This window comes from Paramisgurnus dabryanus, chromosome 4, assembly GCF_030506205.2.
Source record: "Paramisgurnus dabryanus chromosome 4, PD_genome_1.1, whole genome shotgun sequence".
Classification (NCBI taxonomy): Eukaryota; Metazoa; Chordata; class Actinopteri; order Cypriniformes; family Cobitidae; genus Paramisgurnus; species Paramisgurnus dabryanus.
The window spans coordinates 46,701,704-46,717,348 of record NC_133340.1 but is presented as its reverse complement, the minus strand read 5'-3'; the positions used below and the strand labels follow the sequence as shown (position 1 = coordinate 46,717,348).

Sequence of the window (15,645 nt, the reverse complement as noted above, 5' to 3'; positions counted from 1 at the left end):
AAACGCGTAGATCCAATATCGGTCTGAGGCCGCCGTCTTTCTTTGGAACGAGAAAATAACGACTGTAAAAGCCTGATTCGCTTTGATCCGCCGGGACCGTCTCTATCGCGTCTTTTAGTAATAAAGAACGCACCTCTTCCCTGAGGATCTGCATACGATCGTCTGGGACAGTGGTGTAGAGAACGCCGCGAAACCGGGGTGGTCTCCGGGCGAATTGGAGTGAATAACCGTGTTGGATTACGTTTAGAATCCAGCCCGGCATACCGGGGGTGGATTGCCAAACGTGAAATTTGACGGCGAGCGTCGATATGCTTATGGACGTTAAGCCGTGTGTGTGTGTTTGTGTGTACAGAGGAGGAAATTTGCTCTTTTTGTGAAAAGGTAAAAATTTGTGTTTCGCTGTTACAGCGAGGGTGTGTCCAGCGCCCGAGGGGACTGAAACACGCAGAACTTTCGAGGGCGGGCCGGCCGAAGCGGGACCAGAGCCTCTTTTCCTCCTCAGACTCTCTTCAGGGAGGCGGCGCCGGCGTCGGGTCCAGCGTAATCCGAGGACGGGGACCGCGGCGTCGAGGCGGGCCAGCCGGTCGTGCAGGACGCTGGCGCTTGACCTCCGGTTCAGCTCTCTGCTGGGGCTGAGCTGGTGCTGGCTTAGGGCGTTGAGCTGGCGGCGGTTTTGGGCGGCCGGTCTCAGACGCTGAGGCAGATCGTTTAGGTAGAAAATGCCGCATAGCCTGCGACGATTTCTGTGCCTCAGTGAAGCGCTGGGTGAACCCCTCCACAGCGGAGCCGAAGAGCCCCGACGGTGACACGGGCGAGTCAAGAAGGGCAACCCGATCCGTGTCCTTTATCTCCGTCAAGTTCAGCCACAGATGTCTCTCCAGAACAACCAGGCTGGCCATGGCTCTTCCTACAGCCTGAGTGGCGACTTTAGTGGCGCGAAGGGCCAGATCAGTCGCGCTGCGCAGGTTCTGAAAGGTCGACGGGTCCGGACCTGTCTCGTCCATGTCACGGAGGAGCTTTGCCTGGTATACCTGCAGCACCGCCATCGTATGGAGAGCGGATGCAGCGTGGCCGTCAGCGGCGTAAGATTTTGACGCCAGGGTCGATGTCAGGCGACAGGGCTTTGATGGATGGTTCAACTTCGCCCTCCATCCGCCGGCTGAAGACGGGCAGAGATGGGCGGCGACAGTTTCCTCGAGCGGCGGCATCTTGGAGTAGCCGTGTTCGTCGGCGCCGTCCACTACGGAGAGGACGTGGGAGACGGCGCTCTGAGCTCGGGTGGAGTGGGGAGCACGCCAAGATTTGGTGAGCTCCTGGTGAACCTCAGGGAAAAACGGCGCCGGCCGTTGGCGGGACGATTGACGGCGCCCGGGCTGCAGAAACCACTCGTCCAACCGGCTGAGTTGAGGCTCTGACGGCGGCGACCACTTGATGTTGAGCTCCGCCGTAGCTTGCGTCAAGATGCGGATGAGCTCAGAGTCGTGAGGACGCGACTCGGTAGGTTCATCAGCGGCGGCTGCGTGGGCGTCGTCATCCGAAGCCGCCCAATCCTCTAACTCCTCAGAGGATGACATCACTTCCAAGTTGTCACCGGACCCAAAGGAAACCATGCCGCTAGCACTCGGCAGGGGGCGCAGGTCTTCATGGGCGAAGGTGACAGGGTGACGGCGGGGAGACAGAGCACGCGGGGGATGAGCCGGCGTGGACTCGGTCTCAGGGCGTCTTCCAGCTTCACGGCTCCGCTGCTGTTTAGGCGGGAGAGCACGGGAAGCCTTCCGTTTAAAGATCTCGAGGCGGGAGCGCAGCACCGCGATAGGAAGGAGCTCGCAGTGGGCGCAGCCCGCCTCGGCGAGTACGGCCTCGGCGTGGGCAGGACCCAGACAGATGACGCACTCCTTGTGGAAATCCTCCACAGGCAAAGGGGCTCGGCAGGAGCCGCAATGCCGAAGCGACATTATCTCAACGCGCTTCTGCTCTTTTAGATACTCTCTTTTAGGCTCACCGGAAAGCGGCAGGGGAACACGCTGGTGTGTTGTAGTCCGCTGCAGTGCTTGGATCGACGGCGAGTAAGGGCTTCTTCTTCGGAGCAGCGAGAAGGTTCGCGCTGAAGGAGAAAAGTAATGAGCTCTTGACGTATTTCACCGGCTTATATAGGGACGTGTGCCACGCCCCCGCGCGGGCTCAAACGTCATTGGTCTGTATTTTCTACAGACGTTAACCAATAGGCTTCAATCACGGAGTAAACAGGAGTTTCCCCCATAGCGTCAGCAAACTGACGCAATGCGAAGTGAACCGTATTGAAAGGGAACTCTGATTATGCATGAGATTATGCGAGTATCTGGCAAACGCGAGTGTCTCTTTTATCATAAACTCTTTACACGCATCTGCAGCAGGCACTTATTTTGACAAGACACGTGATGCACACATGATCTCTCGATGTGCAGAACACATATTTTGAAAAAAGGAACCACACACACTAAGGGCTACATACATGTTGTGACAAACTTCTCATCGAGCGCCCTTAAAAAAAGAAGTCACCGGCCGCCGCTGGTCAACATTTAAATGGGATTGTCAGTAAATTTTGCCTTCTGGGAGATAAATGAATATTGTTTGTTAAGCTACTGAAAAACTTTGCAAAATGTACAGTATAAATATGATCTTTAAACAGCATACACTCTGTACATGAAGCAGGTGCAAGACATAAAATTTGTATAGTTTAAACTATGAACTCAACATGCTTTTAACACTCACAATCCTTTATTAATTCAAGTAACATTAATATATTTGTCTGCTTTTTTCTTTCTCTACGTTTTCTCTGTCGTAGTGACACTTGCTTTTGCCTTCACACCAGGACAGATTTTTGTGACTAGGTTTTTGGCAGACAACAGACTTTGCAAAACCAGAACATGATAAAAAAAAATCAACTACTTTGTCAGAATGGTGGCAAACACTATAAAACAAAATGAGAGGTCTGTGTCTGACAGGGGTAGAAAAAGACATGGTTGGCTGATGGTTTAGAAAAAAATTAAAACTAGTCAAAGGGCCTCATGTGATGGTCCCTTTAGGCCTGTCTCTTACTTTCATTCATCCCAACAGGTGTTTCTTTTGTCTCTCTCTGAACCCAACTGTCCCCTTTTAACTAGATTATTTTTAAATGTTATCTCTCTCCTTTAACTTCAGTTATTTTTTACTAAGATTTAAATTTTTAAGGTTTAGTGGTTGTTTTATTGTGTACAAAATTATTTTATTTTTGGGATTAAATCAGTTCCATCAGCAGTGAGAATGGCTCAAAAATTCAGTAGCGCCTCACTGCAGAACACGACATCCAGGGGGCGGGGTTGGATTTAGATCCAGGGGCGGAGCTGGATCCCGATCCAGAGATCCAATTGGTCGGCAGTTTTACCACAAGACACGTCATACACGTGTTGCTGCATTACCATTTCCGCATTAAGTCGTAACTAAATTAAGTTATTATTTTGACATAAAAAATAACTTTACTTATGACTACAATAAAAGTAGTGCCTTTAGGGTGAAATGTAAGTTTTTTGCTATATTGTTTTGGAGTAAAACATTTCGGGTAAGCCTACTACGAGTAATCTTACCACATGCAGTTTAAGACCTATTAATGGATACAGTATAAATATGCATAATTATTAAAAAATATAGGCTATGGCATGTTATTTAGAAATTGAATAAATTGAATGTTTATCTTGTATGGACTTTGATCTTGTTTTAACGCGTCTCTGCTTACAGCCATTAGGAAACAGGTTTCCCTCGTAGATGGTTTACTTTTTAAAAATTTGCTAATAAAATATATCAAATAAATTTGTTTTTATATTTACTCGTATAGGAATAGCTGTGTAATAAGTGGGATAATGTACAAATAAATCCCTTCAGTGATATCAAACTGTCGGGAACGAGTCCTTATCCCCTTACACCTAACCGTGATACTTTCTAAATTATGAATCTTCCTTAACTATATTATTAATCAAACGTACACTTAAATTGATACGAGCAAACGTTGGCGACCACAGGTTGCAACTAATTGCGGGCTGCAACAACGCATATATACTGGTTCATATGGCGGAACAAAGTATATAAAGTGGGAGGAGTTGGATCTAGATCCAACCCCGCCCCCTGGATGTTGTGTTCCGCAGTGAGGACCATCTCCAAAAATTAGGGAGATTGTGTGTCTGCCTATCGAGCAAAGATGCATTCTTATGCGGAGCTTTTACATCACTTGTTCTAAGGCAAAGTAAAGGACAAGATAAAAAAAAGGTCATATTACAATTAGAACATAGTTTTCTCTTTGTCTGTACACAATAAATTAATTCATCAATAAAATTTGTTAAGAAACCTAATTAAAAATAGAGTATAAAATATTGTAAGTTAAATATCATTTTATGATAATGTTTAATTTTTTAACATGAACTAACAATGAATCATCATTCTACAGCCTTTATTAATCTTTGGGTGCATTCACATTTTGTGAGTGACAACCATATTTACTTACAGGTGTGAGTCTGGAAGTGTCCTGTTCACACAGCAAATTAAAGACACAAATAGAACACTGCCTGTATGAACGAGCAACCGACCTCAAACCCGTATGCTAGTTACACGTGGCGCCTGTAACCATAGTGACTACGTTTACATGCTGTAAATATTCGGGTTATGGTCAGGTTAAGGTCGGGTTTCGGGCTTCTGAAACATTCGGAATAACCCGTTTACATGTGTGAGCAGAGAGAGTTACCCCTGTATGCATGAAATTGGTGTATACGGTGTAAACGGTGATTAAACAGTAAATGCGGTGATTTTGCGTGGCTCACTAGTGCGCTATGCGGTTTTACCGCATTCATTTAATAAAATAAAATTATTATTTAAATCCAGAACAAGGTGCACCCATGTAGCAGCAGGGTAGGCTAAGTTACATGTCTTTCCTTTTAAGACAAAAAGATTAACAAGCTATACTAGCCTCCAGCTAAATATATTTTTGAACAAAAAAAAATTGAAGAACAATTTTCAAACAAGAAGGTTTTTTAAGTGCAAATTTACAGACCATCGGTAAATACAGAACACAACAGTGTCTTAAAGAAATTAAAATTAGACAGTATTTATGCAACTATAAATGTACAAAACTAATGCAATAGCCTACAGAAGGCAATGAATATGTATTCATGGCCTTTTTAATAATATATTTGTAGATAAATTTATATCTATAAAGTATAAAAATGAATAAATCATTATTTTGGATAAATTAAGCTGGATAGATCATTTTTAGTCAGACTAATTTGTCATCCTTTCAGATCAAGCTTATATGCTATCTATAACAACTTACATTATATCCTGAGTGTTACTTGGTCGAAAATATGTAGAAATATAGCCTATGCGAGTAAAAAATTACAGAACAAAAATGTTTAGCTCACGCGGATCGAACGAAAAGCCGTTAATTAAGCGGACGGAGGACGTGCAGAAACAGTTGAGTCGGCAAATGATCATCAATGTTTATAATGTTTCACGCAAATACTGTTGATGAAAAACATTCATATCTAAATGTCCAGGTAAGAGTCAAGTGTTCAGTCAGTTAATACTAATAAAGCCACCGGCGTTATTGGCTGCAGCTTCATAATCCACGGAGCGGACGCTTTATACAAAGAAAAAATTAATTGCGATTTGTATTTGTTTTGATCAGTTAGATTAAAGTAATTTTAATCTTAGATACTGCATCTAGATGCAGACGACGCTACAGTTATTCATCTTTCACTTTTTTCACACATTCACTGTATGATTTACGAAATATGAATAGCATAGTATTACATTTTGAATTGAAATTCACAAAAAAACAAGTTACTCTCTTAACTCTTGACAATCTATTTGATACTTATTATACATGTATGATGTGAAAAACAAAAAGGGCATAGCTATATATGAATTTAACGTGAAAAGCGCGGTTGTTGCGATTGGTTTCCTCCTCGCTCTAAAAGTGTGGTGCTGTGCTGCATCTCGCTTACCTCTTCTCCCTGCGGGTTTTCTGGCGCATACAAGAAGTTCCTCTACTCAAAAGACCAAGGCTGCGTCCGAAACCGCATACTGTATAGTAGGTACTGAATTAGATGAAGTACCTACTTACTTGGCGTTAAAACAGTAGGTACTGTATAGTATGAATCCTGGTAGTATGAATGAGATTCGGACGTACTACATCCGCCATGTTGCTACATCACGTGACATACGTCGTCATCACGTCATGTCATTTCAGCGCGAAAACAGCCGGGTGCTTCTTCTTCTTCTTTGGATAACTCCTCGTCCGGGGCATCATGGGATAGTGAAGCGTCCATCGTATGCACACTGCAAAATCTAACCGGAAGTAGTAGGTCATCCGGGTACTTTTCGCATACTGTTTTTCGAATACTATGTATTCGGACATACTACTCGCCTCGCCTACTGCTTTTCGCGTACTATATAGTATGTAGTAGGCGGTTTCGGACGCAGCACAAGATTCCTTGCGAATAGAACATGCGCAGTACACAAATCGATGTTCCTTTTGATGGGGATATGCCGATACGCGTTTACATGACCAAAATTTCGGGTTAGAAAAGGGGTAACCCAGGGCTAATATTCGGGATTTTAAAAACAGGAATATGTAGGTATGTGACAAAATGACGTAATATGCACGAGCGCTTTGTTCCCACGGCTGTGTTCCCAAGCAGGTATTCAGCGCCAGACGCGTTGGTGACTAAGGAAATCTGTCATATCTTTGCTTTGTGAATACCTCTAAAGCCCATATACTAGTGACATAAATGACTTCCTCACGTTGATTCTCACGTTTGAATTTCCAAGATCGCTTTCGTAAGAAGAAAGTTATAAGCGAAGCAAAATTTCTCTCGTGTTTGGAATCAAAATCCTCTATGAGGGCGAGTATTTTTTGTTTCAAACCAAATACTTTTGATAGAATATACATTTAACTTGAATTAGGTGAAGTTTGGGATTGATTGAAACATTCGCATGTGCTTTTTTAAGATCCGCAAATGACGTTGTTGTCAAAAGCAGAATCGCCCATTCCATCATATTGGCTTCCAAAACTTCTCTGTTTTCATCAATCCGTGCAGTATTTTTCTAAGTAATCATACAGAACGAAGGATTAAAATCTCTAGATTACATTATTGGCATATTTTTTGTCAAACATATGAATAAATACATGCATGCAACATGCATGCATTTAATGATTTATTAATGATAAATAACATAATCATCAATTAATGTATTAATAATATTTGACCATTTAAATTGCTCGCCTTTAATTTTAGTCAATTAAGAAATATTAAAGAAACAATTAAATGTTTCTTTAATATATAAAAAATATAGCTTTTATTTGAGAGGGCTTTGATTTCATATGGAAAGATATGCGTGGATTGATGCTCTCGGTTTCATTAATTAGTGGTTAATCAAAAATAATAACATTTTTATATATATCTTTTAAAAAGATGTCATCATAATCTTGTTGGGCTTTTAATTACCTACAATGTGGTGTTTGAATGATGCAAATAGACCAAGAAATGAGGAAGTTATGATATTTTAAAGTGTTTGGTCAAGCGGAAGAGGTCACAGTTTTTCATAGTTTTATCGTTTTAATTGGGTACAAAAATGCCCCCTAATTTTCGAGTTAAAAAATTCCATAACTTTCTTAATAATTATCCGATTTTAATAATTTAAAACCCATGTTAAAGTTATTTTTATTATCTATCATATGGTTATAATTATATATGAATTTTCTAGTATTTATATTTTTTGTCACATACCTAGAATATGAGCATATTCGTGTTTTTGCCGGTGTTTACATGGGCGTGCGCGACCGAGTTATTGCTAATATTCCGGATTTGTGACGGACGAAAATATTAAAAAAGTATTATTTATGCAATGGGCAAAACTTTATTTATGTAATTAACAAAAACAGCTGGCTGGTGTAACGCTTACCATTGTGCAGAGAAAAATAAACAAGGGTGGTTCCTTATTAAAGTTTAAATTTCCAAAATGAATGAACATAAAATCACTGTCAGCAACTGCACGTTTTACCAAAGCAGATATATCCAATAAAAAAGTAATCATAAATGACGTGTGAAGCAAATCGATCCGTTTTTGCAAGAAATTGAACTATATTTATAGCATTAACGCAGCCAAATAAGAAGTGCGCTTACGCTCCCGCTCTGTAGGTGGCGCAGAGAGTATGGTTTACCAACCGCAGGCAAAACCAGCCTTTTACCGCTACCTAGAGAGCGGGAGTGTAAAAGCGCACTTTATTTGTTGCCAAGGTTCTGTATGGACGCTAATAATGTTGTAAATAACGTTCAATATCCTGCAAAAATCGACCGATTTGCTTCACAAGCAGCAAAAAATGTCACCAGGAGTCATGGGGATTACTTTTGTATTGGATATATCTGCTTTTTGAGCTCTCAAAGTGACGCATCTTTTGCCTTGCATTATATGAATCACAGATGGTTTTTTTTGTAAAATATCTTCTTTATTGCTTCACTGAAGATAAAAGGTGAGTAAATAAACAGCTAATTTTTATATCCCTTTTATTATACACTTAACATTATATTAATCGTCCACTTTTAAGGTTTAAACTTTATAAATCTCACTTACTGGGCTGCACGCGGTTTTATGCGTAATGTATTATGTTCGGTGGCGTCTATGAAGGTAATATAATATCACATTAACCTTATGGAGCAATTCTGCTGCGTAGTTTGCAGTCATTTTCATGCACTGTAACGTTATCTTAACACAAAGAGCAACCAATGACGTGACAGACAACTGGTTGTCCAGTGCGCTTCCGTTCACACGGCACAGCTTCTCTGTAAATAAGGTTGTGAAACCCGGAAATTTACGGGTGTGAGGTCGGTTATAGAATGCGGTTGTGAAACCCATAAATAACCGAACTGCGTGTGAACGGAACCTTCTTAAGGACTCAAATACGAGTTTGACAACCGTATTATGGTACCGTGTGAACGCAGCCTTTGTTACTGCTATAGTTTCTCTTTAGATGCTATAATTTTCATGACACAATTTTCTGCGCACGTTCATCTGAATATAGTTTGTTGGATGAGCCTAATTTTATGAGAAGTTGTTTTAACTCAAAATTGTATGCAATTTTTTTGGGTAGGCCTACATGTTTTAGTTACCAAACAATACTTTTTAGAGTGCATGATACTGATCCTGATCCCAAAACATGATCCCAAAAATTTGACAAGCAGTAAACTGGCAAAATATAATCATAATCATATTTATATTTAATATTTGTATCTATTTTTCAACATTCTGATTCAAAATACTGATTTCATTGTGTGCCTTTATTCACTTCACATCAAACATTTTGTGTTAAATAAAACAATAAATAAAAATAATATTATAGGTGTTTACATACATACACTGACTCACACTCACCATGAGCAACCCATCCATGCTTGCACTGATCACATGTCCGCAGGTGGATTTTTCCAGGTTGGAAACACTCACATGTGCAGTTTACCAAAGTACAGCGGATAGCCTGCAAGTACATAATATAAAACATCAATGAACTGGATTTATTTTTCAATCAAGTCATTGAGTTGTTCTTGAATTGTTACACATTAAAATATCAGTATCAATTCCTTGTCTGGGGAAGCTATTCTCACTTTGAACACGGTGCATATTAGCATGCATATTACTAGCATATTAGCTGTTTATTAATACTTATAAATTACATACTAATGTGTGCGTGAATTCCCTTGAACCTACCCCACACCTACAGTACACTCAACCATTGAGTGTGGCTGTGTGGTTTTTGAAATATGGTTAAAATTCAATTAGGCCTTCTCAGTCTACCCATTAAAGTATTAAAGGGATAGTTCACCCAAAAATGACAATTCTGTCATCATTTACTCACCCTCATGTTGTTACAAACCCGCATAAATTTCTTTGTTCTGATAAAGATGAAGGAAGATATTTAGAGAAATGTTTGTAACCAAACCGTTCGTGGACCCCATTCACTTCCATAGCAGGAAAAAAAGAATACTATGGAAGTAAATTGGTTTGGTTACAAACATTTCTCAAAATATCTTTGTTTTTGTTCATAAGAACAAAGAAATAAATACAGGTTTGTAACAACATGAGAGTGAGTAAATGATGACAGATTTTTTATTTTTGGGTGAACTATCCCTTTAAGATTAGACAAATAAAATGTGATTAAAATATCTTTTTTACACATTTTTTTAAGTTAAAGTAACATAAAAATATAAGTTAAACCATTTTAACTTGTTTTTATAAGTTATGTCAACTGATCACAGGTCAAAACTTAAAATAGTATGTTGAATTCACTTGCAAAATCAAGTTGTTTTAACTACAGGTAACAGTTTTTTTACAGTGATGAAAATACAGTGTGTAGTAAATAGTGAATATTATTTTCGATACTAAAGTGTTACCGAAATATTACATATGAAAAACAAATATGCAAATATGTCTTAAACTTAAACACTGGCACATGGGGGTAGAATACGTGGGGGACACGGAGGACATGTCCCCCGCACCTTTCAACAAAATCTTTGTTTGTTACTTGATCTGAGTGAAGTAACATTAATCCCATCACACGTGAGCGTTATGAGGGGAAGCTTATTTCATGCATGTACATCTATTTGAGCTCCAGTTTCAAAAGACAGAAACAGGAAAAGAGCAGAACTGTCACTAGCCCAATCGGGCCAATGCTGCATCTTCACAAACAATTATTTTACATGCTTTTATGCATTTTAATTTAAACATTTAAGCACAAGAAGACAGGAAATAGATTTACTTACACACTGTTTGATAATGTTGCATGTACACCCATTGAAGCGCATGCCTGGAAAGTTGCATCTCAATGCTCCAGACTGCCCGCAAATGCTAAGTTCATGTTTTCTTGCACTTAAATGGAAATAATACACAAAACTATCTAAAACTGCCATAATCATCCTTTTTAACACAGTCTATGTCTTATGTTGATTGTAAGCAGTTGAGAAATTAAACGCGTAGTAGCCTATTGGATCCGTGCACTTATTCTCAGAAAAATCTTTTTTTTATTGGTGTCAGTCAAACACATACAGACATCAAGAATCAACATATGAATCTCAGCAATGGTGATACAACTATTCATGTTGCAATGCATGCTGGGTGTCATGGGTGAGTCTGGTCCTGTGCTGGTACTGTACCTAGAATGCACTGCGACATGAAACTTTAAATGTCACTATTGTTGAGGTTCATATGCTGATTCTTGATGTCTGAGTGTGACACCATTTAAATTTTTATTTAATAAGTGTTTGAAAGCTTCTCATAACTGACAATAACAGTATCACTACTGTGGTTAAGTTAAAGCACATCAACAACATAACACTGGATGATATTAGTCAATAAGACTGCTACATAATGATTTTAAAAACCTCAATAAACCATATCACAATGAAATTTTTTGGGCTAGTTTGTTTGTGCTCTAACAAACATCTTACACATTACAACAGCCGAAAAACTTTAGGCTAAATCAAAGGTCAGTAGCCCAACCGTAGTAAACACTGTTCACCATAATGGTTACCAAACATTTTCAATAAAACATCAACATTTGACAGAATTAAAGTAAAACTGGATGTTTCTTTTGAATTTAAAACACATTGAATTTAATAAATACTATTACAGAACTTGTATTTGTATATATACATATACAAATATACATATATACATATATATACAGTCTTGTTCAAAATAATAGCAGTACAATGTGACTAACCAGAATAATCAAGGTTTGTAGTATATTTTTATTGCTATGTGGCAAACAAGTTACCAGTAGGTTCAGTAGATTCTCAGAAAACAAATGAGACCCAGCATTCATGATATGCACGCTCTTAAGGCTGTGCAATTGGGCAATTAGTTGAATTAACTGAAAGGGGTGTGTTCAAAAAAATAGCAGTGTGGCATTCAATCACTGAGGTCATCAATTTTGTGAAGAAACAGGTGTGAATCAGGTGGCCCCTATTTAAGGATGAAGCCAACACTTGTTGAACATGCATTTGAAAGCTGAGGAAAATGGGTCATTCAAGACATTGTTCAGAAGAACAGCGTACTTTGATTAAAAAGTTGATTGGAGAGGGGAAAACCTATAAAGAGGTGCAAAAAATGATAGGCTGTTCAGCTAAAATGATCTCCAATGCCTTAAAATGGAGAGCAAAACCAGAGAGACGTGAAAGAAAACGGAAGACAACCATCAAAATGGATAGAAGAATAACCAGAATTGCAAAGGCTCAGCCAATGATCACCTCCAGGATGATCAAAGACAGTCTGGAGTTACCTGTAAGTACTGTGACAGTTAGAAGACGTCTGTGTGAAGCTAATCTATTTTCAAGAATCCCCCGCAAAGTCCCTCTGTTAAAAAAAAGGCATGTGCAGAAGATGTTACAATTTGCCAAAGAACACATCAACTGGCCTAAAGAGAAATGGAGGAAAATTTTGTGGACTGATGAGAGTAAAATTGTTCTTTTTGGGTCCAAGGGCCACAGGCAGTATGTGAGACGACTCTGAATTCGACCCCAAACTCTGAATTCAAGCCACAGTACACAGTGAAGACAGTGAAGCATGGAGCTTCAAGCCACAGTACACAGTGAAGACAGTGAAGCATGATATGGGATTGTTTCTCCTACTATGGTGTTGGGCCTATTTATCGCATACCAGGGATCATGGATCAGTTTGCATATGTTAAAATACTTGAAGAGGTCATGTTGCCCTATGCTGAAGAGGACATGCCCTTGAAATGGTTGTTTCAACAAGACAATGACCCAAAACACACTAGTAAACGGGCAAAGTCTTGGTTCCAAACCAACAAAATTAATGTTATGGAGTGGCCAGCCCAATCTCCAGACCTTAATCCAATTGAGAACTTGTGGGGTGATATCAAAAATGCTGTTTCTGAAGCAAAACCAAGAAATGTGAATGAATTGTTAAAGAATCATGGAGTGGAATAACAGCTGAGAGGTGCCACAAGTTGGTTGACTCCATGCCACACAGATGTCAAGCAGTTTTAAAAAACTGTGGTCATACAACTAAATATTAGTTTAGTGATTCACAGGATTGCTAAATCCCAGAAAAAAAAATGTTGGACAAAATAGTTTTGAGTTTGTACAGTCAAAGGTAGACACTGCTATTTTTTTGAACACACCCCTTTCAATTTATTGCCCAATTGCACAGCCTTAAGAGCGTGCATATCATGAATGCTGGGTCTCGTTTGTTTTCTGAGAATCTACTGAACCTACTGGTAACTTGTTTGCCACATAGCAATAAAAAATATACTAAAAACCTTGATTATTCTGGTTAGTCACATTGTACTGCTATTATTTTGAACAAGACTGTATATACATAAAATTTTTGTTTTGACAAAGCTGTTATTACTAAATGCCTTAACTAAAATGTATTCTGACACCTTCAACATTTCACACATTTGCAGAACAGATTCACATTGAATGAAAGAAAAAACACTTAAACTAAACAAAGTTTCTGAATAATTTTTGGTCCCAAATTTTTATAGATTTTACTGGCAGTACACTGTATGAAGAATTTGTTGGGTATAATTATTAAGTATATTATTTGTTGGGTATATATAGCACAGTTTATTTTATTTTGCTTATAGTCTCCTGCACCCACTAGTAAAAAATATTTTAAAAAATCTGGTTTCTGGTGCCCCTGCACTGGCACCACAGCAAAATGTTCCATTATCTCATCCCATTTTCATCTTTAAACAAGCTTTTGCTTCTTCTCACCTGAAAACTGGTCTGCTTTTGCCCCATTCAGATTTTCCTTGTTTTGACAAAAGCTGCCATTACTTGATGTGAAGACTGAATCTGAGCTGACCCCAAAAGCTTTTAGCAACAAGGGGTTAAGTGTCCCAAAGAGTGTCCCGGTAAGACCAAACAATGTTATTGTGTCATAAGACATCTACTTAATATCTCAGAGCCACTTACTGTAAAGGACTCTAGCAGGGGAACAGAGAGGAAAGGTGAAGAGGCCACACTGCTCACATCTCTCCCATCAAGGCCCATCACAAGATGAATTTAAAAGTGAGTAAAAGATTATTTCTGTTCTGCTAGTACATGTTACAGATTATTATACAAATTAATAGTTAATTATTATAAACTATTAATTATTATAATAAGATTTTGTAGAATTACTGTAGGAGTGACACATGTGGACGTTTTTAAATGTCCAGACACAACACTGTCCATCAACATTTACATCAGACTTGATCCTATGGAAGCCATTGATTGATTATTAAGAATTTAAAGTGGAAAAGGTTTTGTGCCTGATTTGTTTATTTATTATTTTGGATTATTCAGATCCATGATTCACATGAATTCTCTACTGTATCATATATATATATATTTGCATGCTTGTTTCTGGAATGTTTGTTCTGTGCTATATTTTGTCCAGAAACAAGAGGAAATGAGAAAGAGATATTATAAATGGACTGCTTAGAAAAACCAGTGCTCTCAAACACCAGCCTAATTTATATTAGGGAATAATGTCAACTATGGTGACTGTTGTGGGGAAAAAGATCTACAGCTATAGGCTAAAGCTGCAGTGTGTATTTAAAAATTATTGTTCTACTTTACCTATGTGTTTGATAGTTACACTTAAAAGCGGGGTGCATGATCTCTGAAAGCAAATGTTGACATTTGAAATCACCTAAACAAACACGGCCCTACCCCAATAGAATCTGAACCTTTTTTTGATAGACCCGTGCCACACATACGCAACCCAGGCAATGATGTTGGTTAGTAGACATGTCCCTTATTGCTGATTGGCTACAAGTGTGTTTTGGTACTTGGGCCGACTCCCTTTTCCAATCTGTTTTTCAAAAATCATGCAAATTAATAGCCTCACACAACACCTTGTTGATATCACATCACTGGCAAACAATAAAAACCTCTTGTAATTTTTGTAACCCACAAAATTTTATGTTATTCATGTTTTTTGCTCATAAAATGTTTTTATTGTAGTGCCAGAAATGTGCAGCAAAGGTATGCAAGAAAAGAACCACTTTGCTTTTTTGAGCTGAACTGTTAACTTCCATGTTAAAAACAAGTGATAAAAAACAAGCAATGTACTGGTGGCATTGATCGTTGAAACTATGTTTTTTAGGGTAAATGTCCTAATTGTAAACACAATGAAATGAATTCCAATTTAATTATAGCCTTTGAAAGATTAATATTTATAAAGTTTTACTTATCAAAAACTATTAAATTTTTTAAGCGGCCTATATGATAAATTGTATCAGTGTCTTCATACAGTATATACAATATATTCGTTGTTAACCTGATACAACCAGCTGACCGCCAGAAGTACAAATACAATACTGTTACATTTATTGTTAAATACAGGGTGTTAGTTACTGTTAAGGGGATCACCTGGTGATGAACAAGTCCACAGAGTTTGTAAGATGATTAGAGCGAACAGTCCTTTAATGTACCATCATTTAGCTATAGTTATGATCCTGAACTAGTTATTCATATTTCAAATCCAGCTAAATTTAAGCCAGTTTAAGCATCAGAAAAAGTCAAGGCAGTGGACACTGGACAGAAGCAAAAGACCAATAGATTAGTCCAAGAC

General features: G+C 38.8%; 1 protein-coding gene across 4 annotated transcripts in view; it reads right to left on the bottom strand.

Moving 5' to 3' along the window:
- Positions 1-15,645, bottom strand: part of bnc2 (basonuclin zinc finger protein 2) — a 437,581-nt gene that overhangs the window by 108,597 nt on the left and 313,339 nt on the right. For 3 of the 4 annotated variants that reach the window (XM_065254835.2, XM_065254836.2, XM_065254837.2), the window contains one exon: positions 9,436-9,538. The exons of the other annotated variant lie outside the window; for it this stretch is intronic. In XM_065254835.2, coding sequence (XP_065110907.1) covers positions 9,436-9,538 — 103 coding nt within the window. The remainder of the gene's footprint in view (positions 1-9,435; positions 9,539-15,645) is intronic. 4 annotated transcript variants of the gene reach the window in all.